Here is a 15,118-nt window from a genome sequence, read left to right as displayed (position 1 = left end):
ACTGAAAGACAGACTTTTACCATTTCCTTCTGGCTTTTCATTTTAATCTTAATCTTTTATACTGAGGATTGTTCAATTTGTAATGTACCTTTTGGTTTTGTGTGTTTTAGTTCTTTATAAAATAGTTTTCAAGCCGAGTGTTTATGGTTTGGAAATATTATTTGTACAGCTTTTTAGTTTATTTTTAGTATTCTAGTAAATAGTAAGCATTCTGGTAATTATATTAGGACTGTATAAATATTTAAAGTGCCCCTATTATGGGTTATGAAAGGTTCATATTTTCAGGTTGACATGCATGCAAGGTCAAAAAACGCTTTAATTTTCTTATAATATACATGTATTTTTACCTGATTTGCTCAACGACTCCCAGACGATTTGCTCAATGATTCATTTTTACAAACCCCTCCTATGCGTGACTCTAATCAGATTGGTCGATTTCATTTAAAGCAGTGTTTGTGAGCTTTTAACGCTCCAAAACTGCACCTAGTGGCAAAAAATGAATTTGCATTTTCATTCAGACCAAAGCGAAAATCAAGTTTTCCCAGGTCTGCGCGCTTGTTGCGCTGGCAATATGCTAATGTTTCATGTTGACGTCAGCATGAAACAACTTGGGATTCGTTTTAAAAAACGACTCGTTTCAATGATTCAGAGTCACTCTTTCTTTTGAGAGGCAATAACTTTATACAGGGTGCACTTTCAGATTTAAAACTTTGCAGGATGTTTTCATTCACTTAGAGCTGTGTTACTGCATGAAAGATCATTTTCAAAAATCCATTATAGGGGAACTTTAATATAACTTCAATTATTAATAAATAATACTACTTTAAAATACTTAAAATGAAGAAAGAAATGAATTATTAATTAAAAATAACAGAGAATATAAATACACACTACCCTTCGAAAGTTTCAAGGATTCTATTAATCAACTATAAAGGCATTCTATTAATCGACAGTATAGGCATTTTTACAGTATAATGTTTCAAATAGTTCTATTTGAAATGTTGTACGTTTGAACTAACTTTGTGAAAACAAACATTTGATGTTTTAAAATGAAAACATCATTTTATTTTGTTACAATTTTTTTTTTAAATCAAATCACAGCCTTAGTGCCCATAAGAGATACTCAAAAACATAAAATAAAATGTTACTGACCCCACACTTTTGAAAAGAAGGGAATATAACGTACTTACACAAAGGTAGCAATATCAGCGTAGTCTTTAAAAGACTGATTCTATATGCATTGTTTTACACAGTTCGTGTAGATGTCACTGTGCAGAGGAAATAGTGTGTATCATAAGCACAGCTTGTTTAGACGTGGTTTAATGGAGACCAGTCCTCCAGGAGTCTGGAAGTAGGCAGTCAGCGCTGCAGTAATATGCCTGTGTGTGTGTTAGTGCTTGTTTGTTCTTGTGCTCTGCTCTCGGCATGTTAACCTCTCTGCCCTTTTTCCAATGGGAGTCGCTACAAATGCTCCCATTGAAAAACATTTGGGTCTGTCTAGTCGAGCTGTTAACATGATCTGTTTCAGCACAAACTGATCGTTACAAAGGGATTTCCCTTTAACATCTCTGCTCTGCTCTTCCTCTTTTATGGATGCTGGAAGTCTCATATGAAGGCTCAGACTTTATGGTTAAACATTTGTCTGTATCAAGTCAAGTCAAGTCACCTTTATTTATATAGCGCTTTTAACAATACAGATTGTGTCAAAGCACTTAACAGAATCAAATTGAAGGATAGAGTGTCGGTAATGTATAAAAATAAGATTAACCAATCAATTTTCAGTTAAGGCATGTCATTATTGAGTTCAGAGATGTCATTGTCTAGCTGAGTTTAGTTTAAATAGTATCTGTGAAATCAAATTGACGATAATCACTAGAAGTTAAGTGTCCCCAACTGAGCAAGCCAGAGGCGACAGTGGCAAGGAACCAAAACTCCCTCTGTGACAGAATGGAGAAAAAAAAAAACCTTGGGAGAAACCAGGCTCAGTTGGGGGCCAGTTCTCCTCTGGCCAGGAGATAATTGTTTATTTATTTAGATGCCATTCTTCTTACGATGTAACGAGTACATCATGTGTTATGGGGAGTGTTCCCGGTTCCGGTTGATCTAATTAATGCAGCCTAACAATCCTTTAATGGATTTGAATAATAGAAGTGTATTAGTGTGTTATGTGTAAGCCAGGTTAAAGAAATGTGTCTTTAATCTAGATTTAAACTGACAGAGTGTTTCTGCCTCCCGAACAGCGTTCGGTGTGTGATAGGCTGTATATACTCTATGGTCCATAAATGACAAAAATCCACTGTCATATCTGCACTCTAGTGCTGGTAAACTTCCAACTCAACAAACCTCTGAAATGTTAAAGAGAGATATGCACTCCTCCACCAACTTTTTAAATAATGGACTTGATGGATGAGGAAATAAATATAATTTGAGACATAGAAGGCACTAAGGCCATTGTATGCTGTATTAGGCTCAAGCCCAGATACAATTTCTTTAATTTCAATCAGTACGAGGTTGAAATCAAGAGAAATCTTATATGTTTATTTAAAAGAGGGTAACATTATCTGCACTTAGCCTAATGCTATTCCAAACCCACACAAGTTCCAAAGTGTATCAGTAATAACTGCTTTTGGAAACGTCACTGTTAAAATTGATATCGCGATATGGCTTAGTATGATTATCAAATGACTAAACCTGCAATTTATATAAATATGTGAGCTGTGGGTTTCCAGATGAAGCGTGGAACTTTATTTACACACATGCAGCTATTACATTGTAATTTTACAGGTGTGCTATATATATATTTTTTTTTTTTTTCATTTTAATAAAATATTTCATATTATTTTTAAATATTTAATTAAAAGTACTTTTGAGTAATATTACAAATGATTTAGATTATTTTATTTTACAGTTCAATATCATACTTACAATATAATTCTTATTTTGTTTAATCATTCCTTTTAATAACAACCACAACATAATTTATAATGATAATAATAATAATTAAAAATAATAATACATAATAATTTTAAGTAATATTGAATGGGTCAAAAACAATGGGAATGTGTCGTATGAAAATTATTATTATCATTTTTTTTTGCTTTATAGTTACTGAAATAAGGTTTCAGTTGATTTATAAAGAAAATACCTAAGTGTGACCACTTAAATGGTTCATTTTCCCCCTAAATAATTCAGCCATAAAATAGTTAATTTAATTCATTTTATCATTCTAGAATGATTAATTAATTCTAAATAACTTTAAGCTATTTTAAGTTATAATATCATTGAAAAAAAAATTATTTGATAAAATTCAAGTATTTTTTTCTTATTGCAATATGCCTTTTTTCTAATATCAAGCAGTTCTAACAGGAAGTATGAATAATTAACATATAAACTCTAAGATAGTCTAATAGGGTGTAATTGTCCCCATTGCCATGAGTCTCATGAAATCCTGAGCTTTTCACTGACCATTTCCTGAAATAGCAGCAGCCCATCTGGAGCAGAAAAGGCCATCCTTGTGGGGATGATAATTACTTAGCCAGAGGTCAAAGAATAGAAACTGGTAGTTGCTGTGTGATGTCCTGTGCCATTATGAGCACTGTTAAACTGTGTCCATAAGGAGCTGCTGGCAGCAGGGGAGTCATACAGCTGAGTAAAACACAAACTCATCCTACAGGGAGCCATTAGCAGAAGCCTCTACTTCAAAGCAATTAGAGAATATCTTGGGACTTGCAGTGTTTATTGAAATAATTGAATGTCCCCTAACTACAGTATGTACTTCAGTAGAGTAATGAATGTGTATGCCCTCATAGCAGACTATTTGATAGGACGCCTGAATCAGTGGCTTATGAAAGAAAGATGCTTTAATAGCATCTCAGATTTAAACTTCACTAGCAAAAATAGCTTGAGTTGTGTCAGCTGAATATATCATGGCCGGCAGACTAGACGCCACTGCAGTTTATTCTCCATGGGATAATTTGCTCTGGTAATTCTTCATTCTTGATCAGGCTAAAGTTTGTTCTTCACGCATTACAGAATTTGACTCCTAAAGAGAAAGCAAAAGCAATTCAATTATGTGCCAGTGTTCAAGCTATTGATGTAAGATTTAAACTTATGACACCATGCATACAAAGCTGTGATGTGAAACTCTGCAATTTGCCATTGACTTTCATATACAGTAACCCAAAATGTGTTCAAATCAGACTAAAATTTGTTCTTCATTTCTTCAAAATACATTCTTTATCTATGCAATGACATTAATACATCTGAACAGTTACACGTCTAAATATGTTTGGGATCGCTGTGTATGCATCTATAACCAACCGGCTGCTGTCCATGGTGCTGAAACCACCGCAGAACAGCTACAAAATATTATACTAATATAACATTTATACTACATAGAATATAGAATACACAATATTTAAAAATATATTTTTTTCTTAAAAAATAACTATATACTATTTTGAATATATTAAAACAAATATAAAAAATGTATAATAATATAATTTTCTTATAAATAACTATATACTGTTTTTACATATATTTAAACAAATGAACTGTTTATTGAGCTTGTTAACATCACTTTCCCTGAATAAGGTACAATTTCATTAGATAAACTTAATCTTGAATACGATTAGTTTAGCAAAGTTAATTTAAATGCATCAAATGTCTGTCTTCACAACAATAATAAAAAAACACCCAGGAAGTTACATCATTTGGATCGTTTCATTTTTCATCATTCAGGTTTTACACACTGTGTAATGAATGAATTCATTCATAATTTCAAACCCTTTTACAAAGGTTATTATATACAGTCATGGCCAAAAATATATGGTAAATATGATCAAAGAAGGCTGTGAAAATTAATCCGCATTGTTAATCCTTTTGATCTTTTATTAAAAAAATTCACAAAAATCTAACCTTTCATTGGATAATAAGAATTTAAAATGGGGGGAAATATCATTATGAAATATATGTTTTTCTCAAATACACGTTGGACACATTTATTGGCACCCTTAGAAATTCTTATGAGTAAAATATCTCTGAAGTATATTCCCATTCATATTCACAATTTTGAGCACTCCAGGGGGATTATGAACATGATATTATCCAGCCATGGCTTCCTGTTTCACAGAAATATAAATAGGAAGGAAAACAAAGCCCAAATTCCCTTTATAAACCATCACAATGAGAAAAACCAAACAATATATTTCTGATGTGCAGCAAAAGATAACTGAGCTTCACAAATTAGTGAAGTGGCTTTAAGAAAAGAGCTAGAGCAATGAAAATTCCCATTTCCACCATCAGGGCAATAATTAAGAATTTCCGATCAACAGAAAATGTTACGAAACTGTCTGGAAGAGGACGTGTGTCTATATCGTCCTAATGCACGGTGAGGAGGAGAGTTTGAGTGGCTAAAGTCTCCAAGGATCACAGCTGGAGAATTGCAGAAAATAGTTGGGTCTCTGGGTCAGAAAACCTTAAAAAAAATTGACAAACCGCCCCTACATCACCACATGTTGTTTGGGAGGGTTTCAATAAAAATTATCATAGCTCGTCCAAAAACAAACTCCAGCATATTCAGTTATCAGACACGACTGGAACTTCAAATGGGACTGGATTCTATGGTCAGATGAAACTAAAAAAATTGCTTTTTAGCAGCAAACACTCAAGATGGGTTTGGTGAACACAGGGATAAAAAGTACCCCATGTGTACAATGAAATATACTGCTGTATATTTGATGTTGTGGGCCTATATTTCTGCTGGCGGTCCTGGACACATGACATCATGGATTCTATCAAATACCAACAAATAAAAAATCTACAAGTGACTGACTCTGTTAGAAATATTATAATTGGCCATGTTTGGATCTTCCAACCGTACAATAATCCAAAGACAAACCTCAAAAACAACACAAAAATGGGTCACTGAGCACAAAACCAAGCTTCTGCTGGCCATTCCAGTCCTCTGACCTGAACCCTGTAGAAAATGAGTGAGGTGAACTGAGAAGAAGCACCAACATGGAGCTGAGAATCTGAAGGATCTGGAGTGATTCTGGATGAAGGAATGGTCTCTGATCTCTTGTCAGGTGTTCTCTAACCTCATCAGGCATTATAGGAGAAAATTTAGAGCTGTTAAACTGGCAAATGGAGGTTTCAAAAAGTATTGAATAAAAAGGTGCCAATAATTGTGGCCAATGTGTATTAGAGAAAAACATTTATTTCATAATAATATTTCCCCCATTTTAAATTCTTATTATCCAATGAAAGGTTAGATTTTTGTGATTTTTTTAAATAAAAGATCAAACGGATTAACCATGCAGATTCATTTTCACAGCCGCCTTTGATCATATTTACCAAGGGTGCCGATATTTTTGGCCATGACTATATATCTAATAAATGACGTGTTTATGCATATATATACGCACACATTTTATATTTAGACACAATTACAGATGTTTAATTCGATTTCGACTTTATGATTTGAATATTATTTTGACTTTATTTGAAGCCTTTATATGTAATGCATTATAAACAAATTTTGATTATGTCTTGTAATGCACCATATAAGTCATAGTATGATTTAATTATTAATTGTAACCAGTTACAAGTAATTCTTATCTATTAATTATCACTTCTTTTAATAATAAAACTGCAAATATTATGATTTTTAATTTTGGTTACAATTATTATAATTTTTTAAAAAATTCTTTATTTATTAAACATTTTTGATTTATAACTTTTTACAGCAGAGCCCGAGATCTGCACATATACAAAAAACAAACAAAACCCTGGGGGTTACAGTACAATATTACAAAACAATATTAGCCGGATAATGGTTACAGTTATTTCTAAAAATATATAATGCATTACAATGTATGTTATGAATACCTTAATAATGCAACATAAATTAAGTCCTAAAGTATGGCCAAGTTTAAAAGTTTATTTCCTAGCTTTCCATTAAAATAATCTGGATTCTGGAATATAAAATAGCATCAAATGCTCCATTGGACATTGTTTTGTGTTCACACTGACAGCGGTCCCTTCTGATCATAAATGGAAGTTGTAATCTGAGCACCAGTGAGAATACAGAGTCAGTGTTGACATACGCTTCAATTCCCTCTCCTGCATGTCTGTCAGAGATGAGTCTGATCCACCTCTCCATGTGTCCCCTGCTGGACTCACAAGCACCCACCAGGGCCCACTCACTGTGCGCATGCTGAATTTAATTTGCCATGATTTCCCGCCGGCCTGTAATGTGATGAATTTGACATTTTGATTTGCACATTGAAGAACAGAGGAGGACAAATGTATTTTCATTTCGAGCCGTGGAGAATGAAGAACAGGGCCTGGTATCCGTTGCATGTGTGTCATCGTGTTTGGTCACTGTCATAATGGGCTTGTCTCATGCAATTTATTATTTTTAATACGGTGACATCTCCAGTCAATGTCAGTACTACCCGCCTCTTCCTCCACATCTCATTACTGTTTTCTGACCTCGGAGGTCAACATTTGTGCACTAATGAATGCTTTGTCTGTTAATATCCATCATTAGTTTGCAATCTTCTCCGAACTAACAATCGCTTTACATGAGCATGTCAAGTAGTTTTTCACGTTGTCTACTGTGTTTGAGACAACTGACAAATTGATTCTTAATTACATTACCTTAAATAAGTTCCTGAGTGAGTCATCTAAACTTTGCAAAGTTCCGTTTTCTGTCTTATTTACACTGGTGGCTAAACATTTGGAAAAATTAAGATTTTTAAATGTTTTTAAAGGGCTGCATTTATTTGAACAAAAAAATACAGTAAACCCAGAAAAATTTTGAAATATTATTGCAATTTCAATAATCTTGTCTTCAGTGTCACATGATACTTCAGAAATCATTCTGATTGATTATCCGGTGCACAATTATTAATAATGGTTATTACTATGATCAATTTTGGGAAAAAAATGTGCCAATGTTTTCGTGAACACTGTGATAATTTTTTTTTTCCGGATTCTTTATATTTATATTCTTTATATCCTTGATAAATAAAAGTATTAATTTATTTTTGTTTTCTTTTTTTTGTCTTCAGTCATACTTACTCCAAAATTTGAATGGTATTGTATCACCTTTTCCACAAAATATCAAGCAGCAAATCTTTTCAACATTGTTGTTAATAATAATAATAAATAATATATATATATATATATATATGTCTGCCAGTCTATAAACCACCAACTGCGTTCCACGTGTAAAAGTTACTTTAATAGAGTGGAGGATGAATCTGGGATTTACATGTGTGATTTTAATGCATATCAACATGTTAGATGACAGCACTTGAGGCCCATCTCACAATATAAACTGAGGTTTAGGAATATAATCCCTTTGGAACCGCTTTTTCTGTCCCATCTGTCATCAGTGAGCGTCCAGTCATATCTGGCAAAAGTATTAAATATAATCCCAAAGAGCTCGACAATTATCTCCCGTATTGTATTAAGGTCCGGCTTGACAGGACTGAATCACTGCCTCTGTGACTGACAAGGTGTGTGAGTCATGACACGAGTCTGTAGACACAATGTCATTGTGTGGAATGCATAATGACACACCAGATTGCTAAAACGGTAAATGTTAGAGGATGAGTTATAGCGCTAAACAGATGCTCCTGACGTCATCCGGAGCTGCAGGTCTATAAGTAGCAGCAGTATGTGACAGCACAGCCTTTTTCTGTATTTGGCTTTCAGACGAGCTCTTCTTTCCTGTGGGAAAAATACTGTAACATGAATATGAACAAACACTATCAGCCTCATGGTACAGAAAATTCTTTGATGTTTTGAGGGACTAGAAGAATGCACCATTAAAAACAGAAAACAACCCAATTGAAACAATCCTCGGGCCTTTAAACTGTAAACTTGTCTAAGAATCCAAGAGGTTTTGGTAATATTTCTGGTTCAGTTCTCTCAATCCTGTCAGCTCCTCGGCTGGTAGCGTAATCGCACATAAGGTACGCCATATGCGATGCGCCGTTACCCCGAAGTGACTACACTTCCTGTTATTTTTAGCTCCGCTGTGCTATTTTTAATAGCCAGCGCCGCACACGTCTCCTCCTTTCCACTAATGGCCGATAAAAATACCCTGTTGTTATTTGCCGTTAGGTCTGACAAGTCATTACGGAGCATTCTTCTGCTGATGTTGAATGAAGGACCTTGAGAACGAGAGGACGTCCACAAGGATTGGTGTGTCCAGAAAAGAGACACGCAGCATAACACAGGAGTAACTCGACAAGTTTTCTGAAGCAGTACGAACATATTTCCTCTTTTATTTACATTCCTTTTTCAAATGTTAACATTTTTCGCTATAACTCTCTCATCAAGTTGGCATTTTCTCTTTTCTCATCAAAATAAACTTGGCACAAGTAAAACATATGTAGACAAAAGTTTTATTTACACCATACAACATTTTTGATTTTTAAATATTTTATACAGGGCTGCAGATGAGAGAGCTTTACTGAGCTTCCAGGCAGATTCTGCAGTATTAAAGTTTTGAAATATATTATTCATAAAAAAGTGAGCATTACCTTTATTGCATTTAAAGCAATGAAGAATGTAGCTTGACAAACATTCATTTTAAATGACAGAAAAAAATCCTCTTTGCCTCTGAATAGTTTTGTCTTTTCATATTATAAAGTAAAAAGTGTAGTAATGGCCAAACGGACTTGTTATAAACTTTTTTAAAAACCTGCGCAAGTATATACATTGTGTTCCAGGGCTCGTCTGCCGCTGAACAAAAAACCGAACCCAGCCGCCGCTCGTGGGTGGACGCCATGTCACGTGTCGTTTTTCTAGTTGAGGTCTCGTCTGGAAAGATAACGCTTTTGGAACCCATTATTTTCCAACTGGTTACTTTTGAATCACATGATGTTCGATATTGTACATGTCTGCCCCCCACTAAATACACGAGTGAGAATACCAAAAAAAAAAGATAACACAGATGTTTTTTGTCTTTTTCTAACGTCTTTTTATCCGTCCTTCCTTGTTTTAAAATCTTATTGGCACATATTGTCCCTGCTAGACTCCTAGAATCCAGATATGTCTTTCCAAGGCTGCATGAGAAGACTTCCGCCTTTTTGTTCAGTGCAAAATATGTCCACCTTCATCCGCGTCCCTGCTAACGCTTCATTATTCCTCAGACTTCTGTCTGAAAGTCTCCCTCCTGGACGTCCAAAGGGAGGCTGACACACTTTTCCCACTCAGCGTTAGTCATCTCCAGAGAGTTCTTTGTGTCTGAATCTAGTACATTCATTGTGGCGTAGTTCTGATATTCACTTGCCGGGTTGAAGCTTTCCCAGGGGTTCTTGTTTGGCATTGCCTTGTCCTACGGAAAAGGACGAGAAGCCGCTGTGTTAGAAATATTGCATTTCTGCAGTATTCTCAATATGGTTTCTCGTTACAGTGCCTTGTTTTGTGACACTATCAGACATTGGAAGGTGCACATGGACATGAATCATCAAGCTTTAATTCATGTTCTCTCACAGCAGCCCTAAAAATATTTGGACACAGTATAAAAGTCACCCCATTAGATAAAAAATATAAAACCAAATGATGGCCTTGAAAATATATGTCATGTCACTTGGCTTGATATTTCGTTAATTAACACAGTGACATTCATACATCTGCGTTCCAAAAAAATATTTTGGGGCTGCTGCACATACACATCCAGTGCTCAATCAACAAACTCTTTGACGTAACAGCATGTTTGGAGTGTTTCCAGATTCAGGAACATCTTCAGATTTTTCAAGGGAATAAAAACACAGAATCATTTCTTCCAGTGGTTCCCAAGCAACAGGCAGTGAATGGCAAAGTTCTGCAGTCTGATTGAACGTGGGTAAAAGGAAGTAACGTGGCCAAAGGGACACGACGCCAGCTGCTACGACTACATGAATATACACCTGACATGAACATGCAATTCTAACACGGTAAAATACAGTTCAATTTAACTTTAACTAATGCTAATGCATTAGGGTTCTTGAATTAAGAATCCACCCATTTCATAGTTTAGGTTCATTTATTAATATACTATTGTTCATTGGCAACTCATGTTCGTTCATGATACATTAATGCTAATTTATACGATTTGAAATTAGCATTAGCCTAGATTAATAAATCCAGTAGCGCACCATTTCATTGTTAGTTCATGAATGCATTAGTTAATGTTAAAATATAGCGCCTCATTGTAAAGTGTTAGCCATGCATTTTGTATCAGGATCGTATCTGGCCATTTGCATCTGATTGCACTCAGCTGCACGATATAGAAATGCCTCTTTTAGAGGCTGTATTTCCTTCATTTACATTGATGGATAAATCGAAATGCTTTCCGTTATATTGACCCCTTAAAAAGGCATTCAGTCGATTTCCTACTTTAGAAACATTATTAATGCTAATGGGGATTACAAGTGAATAAAAAGGAAGAAAATAACGTTTTAAAGTGCCTTGTGAATCTACATTGGATTAACAGTCTAAAGTGGAATAAATCATTAAATCAGGTGACCAGATCGCAAGACCACATTAACATTTACCACCAGCATCAAATAGAATCAAAATGTACTGTATTTTCATTTGATCCTATCACAATGTGTCTTGAGAGCACTAGCTTTCATCGAGTTCGAGAGGGTTTCAACTGTGATCCAATCACTGAAAATGCATGCTACTGTAATAGCAGGAGATGATTGTAGGCCACTATACCGAGGCTGAGCTAATTAAAAAACACGTCTAAAAATCTGTTAATTGACGATCAGAGTGAACCTCACAGTGCCAGTCAGCTGGATGCCAAACGACACTGAACGTTCCTCTGCTGCATTGTGCTGGATGATGAAATGCGATTGTGTTGCAATTGGTCTGCTCCAATCAAACAATCCCACCGGCCTTACAATTACAGATAATTGGTGCATCGTACTGCGGAAAGCACAGAGAAGCTCTACAATATCTGAAGCAAATCAAGTGTTTTTTGTCCTGTGCATTCACCAAGCAGCGATTAGCCGAAAAAGGAAATAATAAGCATGTTAGCAGCTTATGGCCTTGCGTTTGAATGAATGCATGAGCATGGATCACAATGATGGCTCAGTCGCTCTTCCTCTTCTCTTCTTCCTCTCTCATCTCCTCCTCCACCCCCCCCCTGAGCAGGCGGGTGTGCTATTTTTCCACTTGAATACACTGGGTGAATAACTATTCATTCCTTCAGTCACTCACTTCCTGTGCACAAGACTGGGGTGCCACCAGAAGACACAGCTAAACAGTCAATGCGGCAACCCCCGGTACTCTGTAATGAGACACACTGAACCCCGTTTCCTGTTACTCACCATGCCGCCCATATTTGGTATGTCTCGAAATCGGTCCAGGGTTTGAAATTTCTGATTGAGTTCCTGGAACAGCTCCATATGCCTTTTCCTGGTGTGCATGACTTTCTGTAATGGCAAGGGTGGGAGGGGGGGGGGGGGGGGGGGGGGATTTGTAGTTCAGTCAAGCTGAGAACCAGAACTTTGCAACAGGACAAAACCTGGCTACTTTCAAAGAATTTATCACTGTGTAAAAACGCCGTGCTCACCCTGCAAATTTGGCTGAATGCTATGACAAGGTTATGACAAACGGCACTGGCATATATGAAGGGTCAGTGGTAGCACTTGACATTCAATTTCATTTTTTGGTAAAGGGCTGAAACGCTCTGGGGGATTCTGCAAGTGACCTTAAAAATGTGAAAATATACAGGCTATTTTTTGATTTTCAGCTTGAAGTCAGGGAATGTAAAAGGATAAAATGGGAATATGTGGTGGCTGACGGCATTGCTTTTACGCTAAACCACACAACGCTTCATAAATCGCAGTTGTGTCAGGACATGCTACTCCAATAAGCTTAAGTGCTACACAAAGTAGTTGTAAATTAAAGGGGCAAAACACAAATGCAACAAATGGCCCTTCGCTTGGTGCAACAAAGGCCTGACGCATGCACTTCGCCAAGCAAAGGTTTTACTCACCTCGAAGTCTAGATCCTGGTACCTCGACTTTCGTCTCTGTAGAACCAAGACAGAAAGACAAAAAAATAGTGTAGTTAGATATTATGAAACCTAGAGAATTAATCTGCTGAAATCTGGTCCCATCTCTGAAACATATAAGCAAGTATGTTTCTTGTGCATCAGAGCTAGACTTGAATGCCTCGAGGCTTTTGGCAGAAAATGGATCAGGTTCCAATGTATTTTCCCCTCAAGGCAGCTGGTCGATAGCAGTGCTTTTCAAAATTTCAGTAATGATGAGAGGTTGAATGTCTTACAATGCCTCTGCAATGATCTTAAAGGCCAGTCTACAAGTAGTACGCAAACGCAGGGACAAATGCTTGGTCTCTCTGGACGTATTTAATACAAAAGATACTGTCAAGAAAGCTGGGGTCTGAACAACAAACAACATTTTTTTTTTCGAAACATCTTGTTTTGCGTTCTTCAAAACAAAGTCAGTCAAACAGATTTGGAGTGACATGAGAGTGAGTAACTGAAGACAATTTTCATTTTTGGAGTGAACTATCCTTTTAAAGTTGGCATGAAATAAACGTTTCTAAATGCACGTTACTGATCTTATTGAAAAATCATCTATGCATTTTTGCATTTTTTTTAATACTGTAATTTTTAAACAAATTGTCAAAAAACAGAAACTAGTCTGGTGATGCAAGCCAGACTTCTCCAATCATTTAGTCTACTTAAATCTCGCCTACAATTGATCACAAGTTTGGATTCAGATCTGCCTCCATCCAGTCAACAACCTATGGATAGAGACATCTATTGTGGCGCTATCACAATAGATGGCTATTGTTGTTGACTATGTATGTCAAAATATAAAAGAAAGCAATATGTTGTTACTTTAAATTCTTTAAAGATTGAACATCAACATTTTTAGGTTAAACTTTTTTTTGGCTTAATTTTGGGGATTGAGACATTAGGGCATTAGAAGACCCACTATAATGCACTTGTGGCAACACTACATTTCACAACACATTTCGGTGCGCATCGAGTAAAGTCATGTTTGTGTATCTAGAAGCATCTGTGTTCATGTATTTGTGTAGAGTTTACTTCTGTCTAACTGTCTAGACTCAAAGTCGCACCTCTAAAGAGCTCATCGATATAGTTGAACCAGTTTCGCTTCGAGACAGTCCTCCGCTCTCCTCCATTTCCGCCAGGAAGTTCTTCACAGCCGTGCGTGGCTCGAAGGGCAAATTCTGCATGTGTTCGGCCTGGACGGGGTACTGCTGTTCCATTCCCATGTGCTCCATTCCCGAGGGCCCGAGGTTAAACTCTGCGCCCAACTTGTAATGCATCAACCTGTCGTGCGACAGAGAGTCCATGGTCATGCTCATCTTGCTGTCCTCCTTCAGCAGGGTGGGAACGCTGCTGGATCCGGCCCCCGACACCACCGCTGCAGAACTGCGAGGCAAGACGATGTAGTCCGTTTCCAACTGCCCCGGCTGGGGGAGGCCACTCAGGTCGTGGGCGCTCAGCTCCTGCTCGCTCTGTCTGGTGGTGTTATCTGTACACAGGTATACGGTCCTCCGCATGTCTGCCGTGCTGTCCAAACACTGCTCTCCTAGATCGCCCATGCCCATGGACATGCGAAGTCCAGAGGGCTGCTGGATGATCACTTTAGACATGATGTTGCCAGGCAACGTGGAGAAATTATGCCCCTCGGGACCTTTCTCTTCCTCCTCATCATTGAGAGAGATGCGGGAGAGGGTGCCGGTGATGGTTGCCGCTCGGCAGGAGCCCATGTCTTTGTGGAGGGCTGCAGGTAGGAAGGAATATCATTAGTCAAAGTGTGTGATGCAAGAATGTAGGCTATACTTTAAATGTTGACTTAGAACATAAAAAAAAATCGATTTAAAAGCAACAAGCAATGTAGCCAGTCAGAACATTGAACATTGAGCAACTTAACCATCAGAAGTTAAACATTTCATAACAGACCGGCGTTAATACTAACATATGCAACAATAACTGCCCTAGTGAAAGATTATGTTGACCCTACGCCCCCAAAACAACTGATTTTAACCTATAAAAAGCTACAATTCTAGTGGCAAATATCTCTAAAACGACACTCAAGCAGATTAA

At 36.8% G+C, this 15,118-nt stretch overlaps 1 protein-coding gene across 1 annotated transcript in view; it reads right to left on the bottom strand.

The window, feature by feature from the left end:
* Positions 1-9,270: 9,270 nt before the first annotated feature.
* LOC306882094 (adhesion G protein-coupled receptor B3-like) overlaps positions 9,271-15,118 on the bottom strand; it is a 43,798-nt gene continuing 37,950 nt past the window's right edge. Inside the window, exons 13-16 of the mRNA XM_079436556.1 lie at positions 14,122-14,795; positions 13,007-13,042; positions 12,336-12,440; positions 9,271-10,354 (exon numbers count right to left, since the gene is read on the bottom strand). Coding sequence (XP_079292682.1) covers positions 10,166-10,354; positions 12,336-12,440; positions 13,007-13,042; positions 14,122-14,795 — 1,004 coding nt within the window. The 3' untranslated portion in view covers positions 9,271-10,165. The remainder of the gene's footprint in view (positions 10,355-12,335; positions 12,441-13,006; positions 13,043-14,121; positions 14,796-15,118) is intronic.

Source organism: Barbus barbus (assembly GCF_936440315.1).
Source record: "Barbus barbus genome assembly, chromosome: 16".
Taxonomy (NCBI): domain Eukaryota; kingdom Metazoa; phylum Chordata; class Actinopteri; order Cypriniformes; family Cyprinidae; genus Barbus; species Barbus barbus.
Note: the sequence above shows the minus strand (reverse complement) of the source record. Positions and strands in the feature narration are given on the sequence as shown.